Here is a 15942-nt window from a genome sequence, read left to right as displayed (position 1 = left end):
AAAACTAGGGAAAGGTAGGTGTTTTCTTTTCTTTGAATAAAAACACATTTGAAATGCCACCTTTGTCCCCAACTACTTACTCCAGCATGCCACACAAGATAATTTTTTGAGTCCTATTGAATACGGACACCACCTTGGGACGGAAGGAGGGGACGAACCCTCAAGACCACCTTCTCTTTGGAAAATATAGTAAAAGGAGGTTAACACGATGAAGCTTGCGGCTCGCTCACTCTGCGAGTAGAAGTGATGGCTACTAGAAGGATTGTCTTCAAAGTCAGTTACCTGAATGGACAGAAATGGAGAGGTTCAAATGAAGCTCCCATTAAAAAGGTACATTTTTTATTTTTTTTATTTTTTATTTAGCAACTGGTTAAATACAAGCCTTTCGCCAATTCATTAATAACACACTGTAATAACAAAATAACAGAATACAAATGGCAAGAACAAAAATGTTAAACTTTCTTGTACAAACAAAGTTATACAATCTATGTTTTAGACATGTTTAGATTTGATATTCGTTGCAAAGCCACCTTCCAAACATAAGAAGCAGCTCCCGTTATAAAAATTGGCTCAGCACTGAATAGAGTGTTCCAAAATTGATTGCCAGCTATAGCTGTAATGTCATGCACAAACTCCTTATAGCCAGCACAATAAGATCCCCAAAGGGCCTGACACTGTCAACAAATGACGCACAGTTTCAATATGAGCACTACATAAACGACAAAGTCTGTGGCAGGAAGCCAATTTAATCCATCTCCCTGTATGTTCCTGCGTTGGGAGTATATTAAATTGCAAGTACACTATAAACCGGAGCAAATTATCAGGAAGGATTTTTGTCAAGTAAGTACGAAGCCGCCCTTCACCAAATCCTTGCATGGAATACATCTCATACATAGATTTTTTACTTAACTCGATATTTGCCACAATATCGGCCTTAATATTTTTCCTTTTTAAAGCAAGAGAAAAGTTGGGCATTCCCAATAATTCATACATATTGATATTAAGATTGCCCAAATATTCAAGCACATTCATTTTCAACTGCTCAAGAAATACATTAACAGTAGTTCCCTTATACAATCGGGCCATGTAACTATAGACATTCTCAGATTGAATAGGTGCAGAACTTCTCTCCAGATACAGTTTACATCTCTGAAGTAGCCATAGTGAGCGGATTGATTGAATACCGAGTTCATATCGAGCAGCCTCAACAGGAACAAAGGTGGGCACACCTAAAATTGAGCGTAACAGCCGGGACTCCAGGCTGTCCATCCATTTAACCATGGATGTGGGAAGGATGGGAGAGCCATACAGAATCCCAGGGATGATACTTTTGGAATAAATCCCAACCATTCCCTCTATGTTATTGCCACCCTTGTTGCAAATGAACCGCCTAATCACATGCCTGCCATTTTTTCATCGTTTTCAAAGTTATATACTCACCATACTTGCATGGAGAAGGGGTGCCATAGAGCAGTACCCCTAAATACACAAAACTATCCACAATTTCTAACAAATCCCCTGCATAACTCCACTTGACATTACACTTCAAGTTTTTCTGTATACCAAAAATCATAATTTTGGTTTTGGCATTGTTTACTGCTAGATCGTTTGCCTGAGCATACACCTCCAACGCATCCAAAGATCTCTGTAGACCAATTGGAGTACGGTCCATAATGACTGTGTCGTCGGCATAACTAACCCAGGATACAGGAACATTGCCAATGCGAGGAGGGAAGTTATTGAGTGCTTCAATAGCAGGGCCCAAAGGTTAATACCCGGTGCAAATCTCAGGATGGGACTAAGTAGGGGACTGGTGGGAAAGTATTTGTCAATCCCTTGAGTTATTGAATACAATTGACATCTTAAAGTAAGATCCTTAATCTGGGGTGCGTTTAAAGATGGATGACACTGCCAGGTAGACCTTGGTGGTAGTCACTTGGAGCCCCTGATGGGCTAGGTGCAGCAAAAAAGAAAGAACTGCAGGTGTATTACAAGTAAAAGGATCAATATCTTTAGCTCTACACAATCTGAAAAATGCGTACCAACAGCAATGATGTAGTGCTTTTGTTGCTGGTCTTTTGTTCAAATGCAACACCTCCATCACGTCTTCCAGGAGATCCCAATCTTTGTATGTCAACCTATCAGAAACCAGGCTTGAAGATTCAGAGTTCTAATTTGTGGGTAAAGAAGACAGCCTCCCTCTTGCAAGAGTAAATCCACTATCTGGGGAAGACGGAATGGAGAGCAGACGGTAATGTCTAGACGGTCCATTTCTGTCCACGGGTACCATGTTCTCTTGGCCCAATCCAGAGCAGTCGGAATCATGGACTTCCCAAACTTCCTCAACCTCCTGATGACATGACAAATGACGGGGACTGGTGGGAATGAGTACAAGAGTGGAAATTCCCAGTCCACTACGAACACGGTCCCCCAAAGCTCCTCTCGCAGAGACCTCCCTGCAGCAGAACAGGTCGCACTTCCTGTTGATACGGGACGTGAACCGATCCATTTGAGGGGTTACCCAAAGGTAGCACAATCTCTAGAAGGACTTCCTGAGCTAGCTCCTACTCATGGGAGACTTTGCTCTGCCTGCTCAGAGAATCCGCCATCATGTTCTCTTCTATAGCTAGGTGAACAACCGAGAGACAGATTCTGTTTTGCAGTGCTCAAAACCAGAGCTGAATTGCCTGCCTATACGATGGTAGTGACCATACACCTCGTCTCTCGTTGAGGTAATGCATGGCCACTGTGTTGTCCATCATTATCAGGATGTTCTTTCCCTGTATGAAAGTCAAAATGGCCATCAGCCCCAGTCTGATTGCCCTCAGCTCTAAAAGGTTTATGTGTAGTCTTGATTCTGATGGGGACCAAAGTCTGCTGATCGTGTGAACTCCCCATTCCGTGAGGGAAGAATCTGTGACTACTGTTATCGCCGTACAGGGTTGCCAAAACGGTTCCCCTATCATCACATTCTCCATGCAGGCCCACCATAGGTGATCCTCTGTGGCCTTTCTCGGGACCTGAAGATGGTCTGTCATACTGTCTGAAAACTGTGACCATTGGGATCTGAGGGCCCACTGCATGGGTCTCATCCTTCGGCTGGCTTCTGGTACCAGGAAAATGCATGATGCCATGCAGCCCAGCAACCTCAGAAAGTCGAATGCCGGAAGATGTTGGACGATATGAAATTGTTGTTACCATCTGCAAGACACGCGGAGCCCTTAACTCAGGAGACAAAGCCTTCCCAGAGGAAGAGCCCAGGACTGCTCCAATTCATTGAATCTTCCGAGAAGGTGTCACCTGGAACTTCTTCAAATTGAGGCAGAAGCCCTGTTTGTGCAGAGAGTGGAAGGTGCTGTTGAGATTTTCCAGAGCCTGGTCAGGAGAACAAGCTCTGATCAGCTAATAGTCTAGATAGGGAAAGATGTGAATCCTGCCTTCCTTAGGTTAGCTGCCACCACCGCGATCAACTTGGTGAAAACTGAAATGGAGAGGTTCAAATGGAGCTCCCATTAAAAAGGTTAATACCAGGTGAAAATCCCAGAATGGGAGGGCCTTTAACAAGGATGTCTGTGAGATCATCCTGAGCTATGTCCTTTGCAGGATGCCCCCAACCCAAATATTCACAGACCCTGTTCATAACTGTTCTGTATGCTGCACTTGGTTGATCAGTTATGTCAGGCTTGGCGAATTCCACTTCAGGGTAAGTGTCCAAGAGACTGACCTCTTTAAGGCAAGTAGCCAAGTCCTCCAAACAAGACAGATCAGAAATCAACTCTTCAGGGGCGTTAGGTGTGCCAAAAAACATTTGTACTCAGAGTACAACAATGTCATTTTGTTCATCCTCCTCGAAAATGGATACAAAGGATTTGAATGAATCCTTCTTCAATTGCAGTTTAAAACCTGAAACTTGATCCGAGGTCGACAGACCTTTCGACGTCGAGGCCTGTCGACGCTACTCGAGATGGCACCCCTGAGGCTTTTCCTTTTGACTCAGGCTTTGGCCTTTGGCGATTCCCTGCCAGCCTTAAAGGGCGTGGTGGGATCGCTAGCCTTTTTCGGCTCTTTCGAGGGGCTGGGGGGGTGCCCCCTTCGAAAAGATGTCCATCATCTTGTGACAGAACTTTTCCCATTAGCCTGTCAAGGCAGTCTTACCAGGAAAACGTACCTGTCTCTTGTCGGGTGAGCAGTCGGAAGACGAGGAACAATGGTGCTTCTTCTTTGATCTTTTTCATGAAGATGAAGGCGAAGAGTGATGAAAACCACTCCTAGAACTCAACTGTTTCAAATGTTTGGAGTATTTCTTAGGACTTTCAGGTGATTTGTCCCCTGTAGAACTTCTGCCTTCAGAAGATTTCCTCTTCGCAGAGGACAAAGATTTGGAAAGTGACAGACCTAAGGTGAGTTTTGACCTTCTCTCCTTTAAGGCCTTGCTGGTCATCGACTGGCAGGAGCCACACTCTATGACTTTGTGCTCCTTACCAAGGAACCAGTGAGATATTCTGTGTGGATCTGTAATCGAAATCTTCGAGTTACAGTCCGCACAGCTATTAAAACCTGTCTTCGGGGAAGACATTTTCAAGAATTCACTAAAAATGGTATAATACAGAATTGATGAAGCGAGTCGAACGCAAAGCATATTCTAATCAGAAAGTCCAAGCAGGAAAGTATACCAGGCAGTGTGAAGTTAAACAGTACATATTATACAAACAGCCAAGCAGGTCCAGAGAAAGATATATATCAGGAATGACAAAAAGACTGCAAGCATATTAAGAGAGAGAGAAAACCCGTTAGGAGAGTACACCAGGCATCCTGACAAGACAAAGAACAGCAGACACAGTTGCTTGTGCCGGTTGTGTTATTGGGCAAGAGAAAACTAAGGAACTGATATCCCTGAACCCAAAGTAGAGTGCAGCGAGATCCAGGGGAAGGGAGCCACCATATGGAAGAAGGAACTCTGACTTTGTGGAACTTTTATTTTGAAGTTACGTATTTTCTTTCGAACTCTTATATGCAACTCAAGGCCAAAGACATTGACAGACATTTAGTTTTGGTCAGAGCAGGGGCAGAGAGGCATTTCCCCAGCCCTGTTTATTTTAATAAAAGTATTTGACTAAAACCATGACTCGCTTTTGTCCGAGTTTCATTCATGACTCCGCACATCAAGCACTTCTGGAGGAAGTAGTAGTGACATTGTCATGCTCCAATTAATGTATTATTATTACAGCCAATAAGAGAATAGAAAGACATTTTAAATGTAAAGCCGGTGTAGGATGGAATGACTGAAGATGATGCACAAAATCTATTTTGACAATGTGTGCTGAAACAAAGATGCAAGGAATGGGAAAGAGTGCAGAAAAGTATTGAGATTTGTTCCCCAGCAATGAGGCGTGCAGATCAAGAAAAAAGACTTTACTTCCCAGTGGGCAGCGAAGTTGATCGAGGACCCGCAGCTATCAGCCATTGGAACCCCAACAGAAACGACTGCTTGACATGAAACGTGGAGTAACAGGAGGCACACTAACATTCACGGCACACCTTAAGATCATAGCACAGTAGAGGAGGGCTACGAAAGGATCGGTACGAGCTACTGTGTGGCGCCGGTGTGGGCCACCACCGAAACGTATCGGGGGCCGCGCCGTGCCCATTGAGATTACAGTGTAGCTGAACCCAACTCAGGTGTCAGCACCATTGGACCGGCAGTAAATAACTCTCCAGACCAGTATAGTAGCCGGAACGGAGATGGGCTGATTCTGGCTCAGACAAAGGAAAATTGCAGAACATCAGCTGATCCTACGGTTAACAGCGATACATTGAACCCGCTGTAGCGCAACAATAACTGGGAATTTAGATCTGCCAACACATGAAGAAAATACAATGGCCCGCTACATTGTATTGGTGGCAGGTGTGCAGAACAGTAGCCTGAGCCTTCGGCAGTAAGGAAACTGATGAGGAGATAGAACGTGTGGATCCGAAACAAAAGGGAACTCAGTATGAACACAACACCGGTCAGGACAAGAGAACAAAGAAAGTAGACCTGCGATGGACGGCGTACTGGAGTAGTTTAGCATCAAGGCAGTCTCAGACTCAGCAGACAAGTGTCCAAACAATGGTGGGGAGCACTACAGAGACGTCCCAGGAAATGGGAGCTAACACAGACCAATAAGACCTGGCAATAGTACTGGCAGTGCAACGGCACGCAAGCTCAGCACAAAAGAGTGGGCACAACAACGGCCAGCGGTTTTTGAACCCAGAAAACGGAAAACAGCATAAATACTTTGTAGGCAAGGCCAAATAGCGTGGGCGCTCAAACCTGAACAGAATGGAGAGAGAACCTACCCAGCACATGTGACGAGAGGCGAGACGGGGCTTCAAAGCAGAAGTCAGCGATTACATTGGCAGGGGGGGTGCAGGAAACAGACACTACAGGGCACCACGTTGTAGGAAGTGATAACAAAGGACCCCAGCAGCAGGCTAATAGCTGACAGAACAATGGTACATAACCAGAGCCACACAACTGCGGGCACAATGATGCCCCTCCGGGACGCCTACGGTTCTGACAGTGGGGAGGACAGACGGAACCTGGCCACATGACCGGAACCAGCAAGGTCAGTGAGTGAGGCCCACAGTCGGCACCCGTAGGTAAGGACGATAGCTAGAATTGCAGCAGAAGAGCGGGTGCCCACTACTGGTGAGAAGCTGTGCTGACACACAAGGTCTGGACCTTGATGAAGCCACCAACAGAAGATTAAAGAAGGCCACACTGGTTAATTTTTTTAGGTACTCTGCATAAGAACACAAGGCTACATTGCCGGTCACGACAACCTGAGTGCGTAATACAAGGAAGCAAGAATGGTGCCCAAACCTAGTAAAGCCAAGGCAAAACAGCCATCAATAGACATTTTTACCAAACCAATGCAAGCAGCAGAGGGCACAAAAACATCAGAGCAGAGCATGCAAGGAGATGTTACCCCAATATGAAACGATCGACAAATCCTGGAAGCCATCGCAGAACTGAAGTCATCATGGGAATGCAAGTTTGATACCGCTATTGCAGAATTGACAACCTCTTAGAATGCAAGATTGACGCTGTCAGTGTGGATGTTAACCTGCTGTGGCAAGATGTTAGGGCACTGGCAGAACGCACAGGAGAACTGGAAAAAGAGGTGAAGGCATATATATATCTAATATAAATACTTGCACCGCTAACGCCAAGGACGTCAACATATTGCAACAACAAGTGCGCAACCTGGAGAACAGGGTGGAGGAAGCAGAAGGCCGAGCGCGCAGGAATAATATACATATTGTGGGGCTCCCGGAGGGAGAAGAAGGATTGGACCCAACAAATTATGTCAAAAATATGCTGCTACAAGAGATAGGCGGTGGATCACTCACCCAGGGGTTCACAGTGGAGAGAGTCCCTATAGGGCCAGAAAGCCGCCAATTGGAGCCCCTCCCAGGCCGATCATCGCCAAGTTATTGAACTACAAAGACAGGGAGAAGATCCTGGAACACTTTCGCAAAGGGGGAACGATATGTAGAGTGCCTACGACCATCACAGCATACCACACAGCATACCCAGATTACACCTTCTTGGTACAGAGACAGCGTCTGAACTATGTGTCGGTTAAAAGGAGGCTACGTGAGGCTGGCTATAAATATATGTTGCTGTACCCAGCGAAACTGAAAGTTATGCACAAAAACAAGGCACTCTTCTTTGAAACTCCAGAAGATGTGACAGCTTGGTTGGACGTGAGGAACTGCCCGGCAGGAGCGGACGACCAGACAGAGAGCAGAATGGATAAGTGAACCTGCGTTTTGTCTGAGACGTACCTTTGGATAGAGCAGATGCAGTGGGGTAATGCTTAAGCAATGACAGTGACTTTAGGACTAGAATTTAATGCAGAATATGCTGAGAATAGTGTGAAATGTGCACATGGGGGTTTAAATATAAAAAAGCTGTGCAGTATACTGTTAGCCTAATGCAGGAGATACAGGTGCTGCTTCGGAGTACGCAGCTCTGAGAAACATGCTATCACCCCAGTAGTTAGTATAGTTAGGATACTGGTAGTGCGATATCCTCCTGCTGAGCTCCGAGTATCGGCAGCTGAGAGAGAAAGGGACTAGATGCGGGGTAGCCTGAAATCCAGGGTTGGAGCTGGGCAACAGTTGGGGACAGAAAGGGTGGAGGGAGGGGGGGAGTTGGGGTAATTAGAGGAGGGGAAGGGGGGAGTTGGGGAAGTTAAAGGGGGACAAGCCTACAGGCACAAGCCCAAACGTGCATTGAAGAGGGTGGGAGCGGAGATGGGAGGAGTGGAAAATGGATAAAATGGGTGAAATGAAGATAGCAACCTGGAATATGAGAGGGCTCAATAACGGTTGTAGATCAAAGGATCGAAAATAAAGGATCGACTGGTAAAATAATCGATTCAAAAGGATTGAATACAAAAGGGTCAAATTATTATTATTTATTTTTTTGGGGGGGACCCCCCATACCCTCTTTTTTGTGGTAAAAAACACTTTTTTTCACACACGGAAACCAAAAAATATATATATTTAAAAAAAAAAAAAAATTGACCCTTTTATATTCGATTCTTTTGAGTCGATCCTTTGGCATTCGATCCTTTAACTGGACACCGTCAATAACTGCATTAAACGTAATAGGGTTATGATGTACTTGAAGAGACAGAAAATAGATGTAGCAATGCTGCCGGAAACTCATTTGACCAAGGAAAGCAGGATGTGATAACAAGGAAATGGAAAGGGACCACTCTAGGAGCTACATATTCAGCATACACTAGAGAGGTCATGACATGGATAGCGCCACGTGTACCGTTCAAGTTATTACAGTCCACCATAGATAAAGATGGTAGGATGGTATTGACATGGGGGCTGGTAGAAAATAAAGAAGTGTGTATCCTCCAAATTTATGCCGCAAATCGAGATGCCTACTTTAGAAGCCTAAATCCCAAGATAAGTCTGTATATGGATGGAGCGGTGGTGTGGGGTGGGGACTTTAACTGTACCCTGGATCTGGTGTTGGATAGGTCGGACAGAAAGGTCACACAACCGACCCCAGCATCGAAGGCCCTAAGCACCTTGGTAAAAGCTTTTCGGCAAGTAGATGTATGGAGGATGAGACACCCTCAAGATAGAGTATACTCTCACTACTCTGCACCACAGAACCTGCACACAAGGCTAGATTACGTATTTATTGGAACAGGGTTAACAAAAGAAGTGACACAATCAGATTACAAAGGCATGGTCCTCTCAGACCATGCCCCACTGGTGGAAACGTGGCAGATTCTTCCACCCAGAGCTAGAATCCCGACATGGAGATTCAGTGCTGAATCCTTAAAAGATACAGTGTTCCGAGAGGACCTGAGAAAAGAGATAAAGGAGTATTTCGAACACAACACGGGCGGTATAGATGCCCGTGTAAACAACCTAAGTTATACAAAATATGTTGAAAGGCAGAATGCTGAAGGTGACAAGCCAGGCAGATTACTGGTTATACAAAAGTGAGACCCCTAGACAAACAATTAGAGCAATGCAAGGGATGGATGGTCAGGTACGAGAAACCCAGGAAGGAGTAAACAAATGCTTTTTTGAAAACTATAAGAGATTATATGCAGACTCCAATGAAGGAGAAGAGATAGACACACTGGAAGCATTAACAGAGATCACACTCCCCAAACTTGAAGAGGCAGAAAGAGAGAACCTACAGGTCCCGATAACGTTAGAGGAGCTGGAACAAGTAATGAAGCTACAGCCCACCAGCAAGGCTCCTGGGGAAGATGGACTCCCGAGTGAATTCTATAAAGCTTATAAGACAGAAATACTCCCCCCAACGCTAGCAATGCTCAGTGAGGCGTTTAGTACAGGCACATTGCCTGGGCCTCTGCGGGTGGCGATCATTATTTTGCTCCTCAAACCCAACCAGCCGGACACGGAGTGCAGGTCCTACAGGCCGTTCTCACTGCTCAATCAGGACTGTAAGATCCTAACAGCATTGAGGGCAAATAGGTTAAGAGCAGTTATAAACAAACTCATACAATCAGACCAAACAGGGTATGTCCCACGTAGGAATATATCCGACAGCCTTCAGAGATTCCATCGTGTTATAGAATATGTCCAGGGGAGCTCCCAAGAGGTGGCAATAATCTCACTGGATGTGGTGAAAGCCTTTGACTCGGTCAAATGGCCCTGGCTATTGGCAGTTTTGGAAGAATATGGAATTGGGCCCGAATACCTGAGATGGGTCCGTCTACTATACAGTGAGCCATTGACGCGAATCAGAACAGGCGCGTGTATAACAGAACAGTGGCAACTGAGCAAAGGCACCAGACAAGGATGCCCGTGGTCCCTGATGCTTTTCAGCCTAGCATTAGAACCCTTAGCAGCGTATTTAACGCAGCAATATGGGGAAGTAGGAATCAGCACTAAGGGAGGGCAACACTTGCTATCGATGTATGCGGATGACATGCTGTTGCACCTGAGGTACCCAGAAGAGAATCTACAATACATTCTGGAGGTTATGGAGCAGTATGCAAAGTTGTCTGGCATAACAGTTAACACAAACTGCCGGTACTACAGGTAAAGTGGGGAAACGAGACGTTTAGATATCTGTGTATAGATGTATATCATAATACCACCGGATGAACATAGGCAAAATACTGTGAAGGCGGGCTCCAAAATAAAAAACAGTATGGTATTTTGGGCCAAGCTACCTTTGACTATGATGGGAAGAGTGGCGTTATTAAAGATGGTGGTACTGCCCAGGCTATTACATTATTTTGCTAACATCCCACATTCAATACCCAAGCAATTCTTTTCGAAACTACAGAGCATATGCAGAAGTTTTATCTGGCATAATTCTAGGAATAGAATAGCTTTATGGAAGTTACAAAACTCGTATAAGCAAGGAGTTATTAGATTGCTAAACTTTGAAGTATATTATCTGGCTAGCCAACTCCAATATGTAGCAAGGTGGCTATCAGAAGATCAAACACTCGAGTCTAAACTGTTGGATGCGGAATGCACCCCTTATTTCTTGAACGAGAAGATGTGGTTGCCAAAACAACAGAGGGTGGGAGAGTGTAGACTGTTAGACCTGGGAGGGAAGACGTGGCGTAGAGCTTGCCAGTTAATGGAGAATCCGTCCACGTGTTCCCCACAGATTCCGCTAGTGGTGCTAGAAGGAGTAGATGAGCAAATGAGGCTGAACATCAGAAGGAAGTGGGAACCGGTGTGCATAGTGACAATGTGGGATGTGTGGCGAGACGGGCAGGTGAAGGAGTTTGATACATTGGTGGAGGACACAGGGTTACATCTGGGACAGCATGTCACATATTCTAGGCTGGTGAGGATTATCCAAGGTATGTGGCCCGAAGTGGTGTTGGCCCAACAGCCCGAGACAGTCATAGAAACCTTTTATGACGTGTCTGAAGGGGGCCACGAGGTATCCCGTATATGTGAGTTGCTGATGTCTAAGATTGTGAAAGAGGTGGTCCAGACGAGATTGAACTGGGAGGAAGATGAGGGGGAATCAATGGAAGACGAGCTGTGGGTCAGAGTGCAAGGATACCATAAAAAGGTATCGAGAAACGTGCGGTTGCAACAGATTCAGCTATATGTCACCCACCGAGCATACATGACCCCGAAGAAAATAGCTAAGTTTAAAACCACTGGTGCACAGACATGTCCGAAATGTGGGGAAGTGAATGCAGGAATGGTACATATGTTCTGGTAATGCCCTGAAATAGGCAAATTTTGGAAGGAGGTGGCCCACTTCATGGCAGAAAAAGAGATAAACTTAGACGTGAGCTCCCCTTGGGTGTGCCTGTTGCGGGGGTTCCCCAGGCCTCGTAGAGCTACACACGTGAGCAAACTCAAAGACCTGGTGTATATATTAGCTAAACGTAGAATAGCAATGAGCTGGAAAGCGAGTAGGAAACCGCAGGCACAGGTCTGGTGGCAAGATCTTAAGAAATGGGCGAATGCTGAAACATCGGTATGGCATGAAGCAGCAGGCAGGGGGAGGAGGAGGAAGTAGACACGTTGATTGCCTAGAGACAACTAATAGCGACACTATTCGTGTCGGACTGGGATAGCCAGGGAAAAGATAGCCCTGCAAGGGCGAAGTAGCCCAGAAACTTTGGTAGGAGCGGGCAGGGAAGATTGAAGGGTTCCGTAGGCTAGGAGGGGAGGGAGGCGGAGAGGGGAATTGGGAGTTGGGAGTTGGGGGGGGAGAAAATGCAACATGAAACTGTACGTAAGAGTTAATATGTACGATGGTTTATTGTGCTGTATGGTTGTCATGTTGGAAAATAATAAAAATGTAATAAATAAATAAATAATCCAGGAGAAGGAGAGAGACACTGAAGCTGGAGCAGAAACACAAACAAATCAAGTTTTAAAGATATATATAATAGCATATTGATAACAGGGATGTGCAGAGCAAAATAGAGAAGAGAACTACACTAAATAAAGGCACACAGATGAACAAAACAATAACATAAACATGCTTATATATTTAAGGATATCACCAAAGGTACAAGATGTCAGAACACAGAGAAGATGAACCACCACTAACCTGGCAAATCTTGCCCGGGTGTGTGCCTGACACTCTGCGTAGTACCTGCCCACTTGCTGTGGCATAGCTCTGCCAATGGCTTCTTTCAACTTCTGGAGGGGCTCCTTCAGGCGTCCACCCTATTCAGGATTAAAAAACAAGGTTAAGCCTGGATAATACACGGGAACTCACACGTAATAACTACAAGATACAGTCACCCCATCCATGCACTTCAACCAACTGCAAATGTCCAAAAGTGCCTAGTGTGTCTGCACATACAAAATGCAGCCAAAGTACTCTTCGGTGTAAGTTAAGAGATCCCACACTCACCTAAGGCCTTATAGTGACAGAACATTCGCCATTAGCAATCTAATCCAGTATCCAAGTAAATCAAATTCTACCTGCTCATGCCGGTGAAGCCTGCGAGCACGCTTCAGCAATGTCTCCTTGCTGAAGGGCAAAAACGATGCCAGATGAGTATACACACTGGACCTTTGAGATCCGCTCAGTTCATGAGACTGCAGCTCAATGCTAAAAGAGAGACAGAAACAAGCAACAATTGTTAGCATAAAATGGCTTGAAAATCTACAGTGCATTTAAAATACAAAACTGTTTGGCAGATAGGTTTCAATAAGCTTTTCCTACAGTTTGGATACCTCGAGTAAAGGGAATACACACTTTGCTTTAGAAGTTGAAATGGTTAATCTCCTAAGCAAACAGAGAGAGCTCACTTTGTTGAATTTTTAAAGGTTTTCGGAGTATACATTTTGTAAATTGTGGAGGGTTTATTTTATCCCTGAGGTAAGACAGCAATGCCTGCTTGTATCTTTTGATGCTTGTTTCTAAATGTTTGAAGGATGAGCACATGACGAGAGAGAATTGGTATCAAGAATCATGGCATAAATGGTTCATCTTGAACGTATTCAGAATCGGGTAGGCAGGATGGGAGCCATTCCCCAACCATTTAAAAGTGCTTGCCATGGGGGGCGCTGTTGGACGCCGACGGTAATGGCCGCCTGATTGAATAGCTGTGCCGTAACCTAAATATCCGAATTGAAAGCCTACGAATCCTGAGTGAATGGCCACAATATCTACGTTGGACTGTGTGATTAAACTACTGGTGCGCCTTTCGCTCCATCCTGAGCTGCCCAAGCCTGGATATTTGTGGAGTAACATTGCATCAAAGAAACCGCGGGCTCCCTGCGTGAGCGATGCGGCCTCATTGTGCTCCCCGCCCCTCCCGGACCTGGACCGCGCGTCTGCTGGGGAGCTGGAGACCTCAATGCGGGACCCCCACTGGCGATTCCAGGCATTGGCTGCTGATATCGGGGCAGGCTCTGGGTGATCAGAGGGGCCGGGGCCGGCGGAGAGTCTGAGTCCCCTGAGGGCGCACAGGTGCGGGCGTAGCCTTCCTCCCCAATTGAATGACTGTCCGGCGGGGTTGAGAGGGGACTATTCCCCTTCCCATCATTTTTACTTCTTGTTACGGATCGGGGCCGGGGCTCTTTGGCAGTTGCCCGCGATGGACTGTGGAGTCCCCTCCCCTCCCCCTGGAGCCATCAAGAGACTCCCCTGAGGCCTATATCTTGGAAAAACCACAGGCTCTTTCTGGCGGGCCGTGGCCGCATTGAGCTGCCCTCCCCCTTCTCCCTGGGGCCCGAGGCGGACGTGAGCATCTGGAGGGCCTCATTGCGGGCCTCATTGAGGGCCCCCTACGACGACCTGCGGGACTGAGAGGAGACCCCCCTGACTGCCAGCTTTACCCCTGATGCAGTTTGGGGCCGGGGTCCCTCGGCAACTGCCGGCAGCAGTCTGACATTTCTGGCCTCCATAGAATCATCAGGTTTCATCGCATTGGCGAGGCCGGCCGTCCGTGAATGCACGGCGTGTGAAGAGAACACCCATCCTTTGGAGGCTGCCACGCGTGGTGGGGGTTGAGTGGCTCGTGTCTGTGGGACAGACCCCCGCCTGTCATCTGATAGCGGGTGCAGCGGGCATCCCCCCACCCCCCCAGCAGCCGCCGTGTGTGCTGTGTGCAAGCGGCTGGCCTGCTGGGTTCAGGGTGTGCCCTCCCCCGCCACCTTCCACGAACAAGCTGCCAGGTAGGATAAACTCTGTATGAAAGGAGATACAACAGCATGCGCTACTAGCTGGCCCCAACATCCATACTGATTAAACCCCTGCACAGGACGGAGGAGCGGGACAACTGGGAAGCAAGGTCCACCTATCCACACCCTTAGTTACACAGGACATCAACCGGGTTGGTTATTCGCCCACCAGCATACACCTCTGAGGGGAGCTGCACTGAGTGGAGTGTGTCGTGGTTGACAGGTGACCTGGCAATCGTCCATATCCTGTAATTATTGCCGGACTGCACCAGGAGGGCTACACTATACCTGAACTGCCACAGGCACGACATTTGGTCACTGACTACCTGATACCCCTTCCACCACGATTCTTCCTAAATCCTGCGACCCAGCTAACGCATTACCACAACAGAAGGCATGACCAGAGGCAACAAAACCAACAAAAAAGGCTCTATGGATGCAGTTACGAATACTGCACAGGAGGGTAGGAGTGATGAAATCCTGCATACCAGCCAACCAGTGCCTCAACGCCCGGCAGATGGCACACCGGACCCATATATGGCAGCCCTCCAGGCTGGTTTTGAGACAGTAAACTCCAAGTTAGACGAAATGGGGTCTACGATGTCATCAAACAAGGCAGACTTACACCTGGTGAGCACGTGAGTGGCTGAGGCAGAGACTCGAATTAGTACATTAGAGGATGTGACCACAACCCACGGCAAGGATAGTGAATCCCAGGTACAAATGAAATGCGATGACCTCGAATCCAGGTCACGCCGCAATAATATAAGAATAGTCGGGCTGGCAAAAAAACAAATCAACACCCCAATGGAGGTGTGTACCTCGAGGAGGTGATTCGCACCGTGTTAAAGGAGGCCCAATTTTCGCAACAATTCTTAATAGAAAGGGCCCATCGAGCGCTGATCGCTCCTCCTAAACCCGGGGCACCACCGCGCACTGTCATTGCCCGTCTCCTTAATTATCGCGACAGGGACATGATCCTCCGCCTCTCCAGAGAGAAGGGCACGTTACTGTATGATTCCAATAGGATACACATATATCCTGACTTCTCCAACGGTGTACAGGCTGCACGCCGCACCTTCGACCAGGTCCAGAAAGCTCTTAAAGCGCGCTCCATGCCATACGCGATGCTCTTCCCCGCCAAATTACACCTTCAACATGAAGGGAGGGTGCAGTTCTTCGAATCCCCGGAGGAGGCCATGAGATACATTGAACACAATATCCCGCAAACACAGAAAGACAAGAACTCACAGTCCAATT

The 15942-nt window shown here is 46.8% G+C and overlaps 1 protein-coding gene across 1 annotated transcript in view; it reads right to left on the bottom strand.

Moving 5' to 3' along the window:
* UBN1 (ubinuclein 1) overlaps window positions 1-15942 on the bottom strand; it is a 2005314-nt gene that overhangs the window by 626751 nt on the left and 1362621 nt on the right. The window contains exons 9-10 of the mRNA XM_069646040.1: window positions 12976-13105; window positions 12596-12714 (exon numbers count right to left, since the gene is read on the bottom strand). Of these exons, the coding sequence (XP_069502141.1) occupies window positions 12596-12714; window positions 12976-13105 (249 nt within the window). The remainder of the gene's footprint in view (window positions 1-12595; window positions 12715-12975; window positions 13106-15942) is intronic.

The sequence above is a fragment of the Ambystoma mexicanum genome, chromosome 2p (assembly GCF_040938575.1).
Source record: "Ambystoma mexicanum isolate Mex_15411 chromosome 2p, UKY_AmexF1_1, whole genome shotgun sequence".
NCBI lineage: Eukaryota > Metazoa > Chordata > Amphibia > Caudata > Ambystomatidae > Ambystoma > Ambystoma mexicanum.
This window is presented reverse-complemented; position numbering and strand designations above follow the sequence as displayed.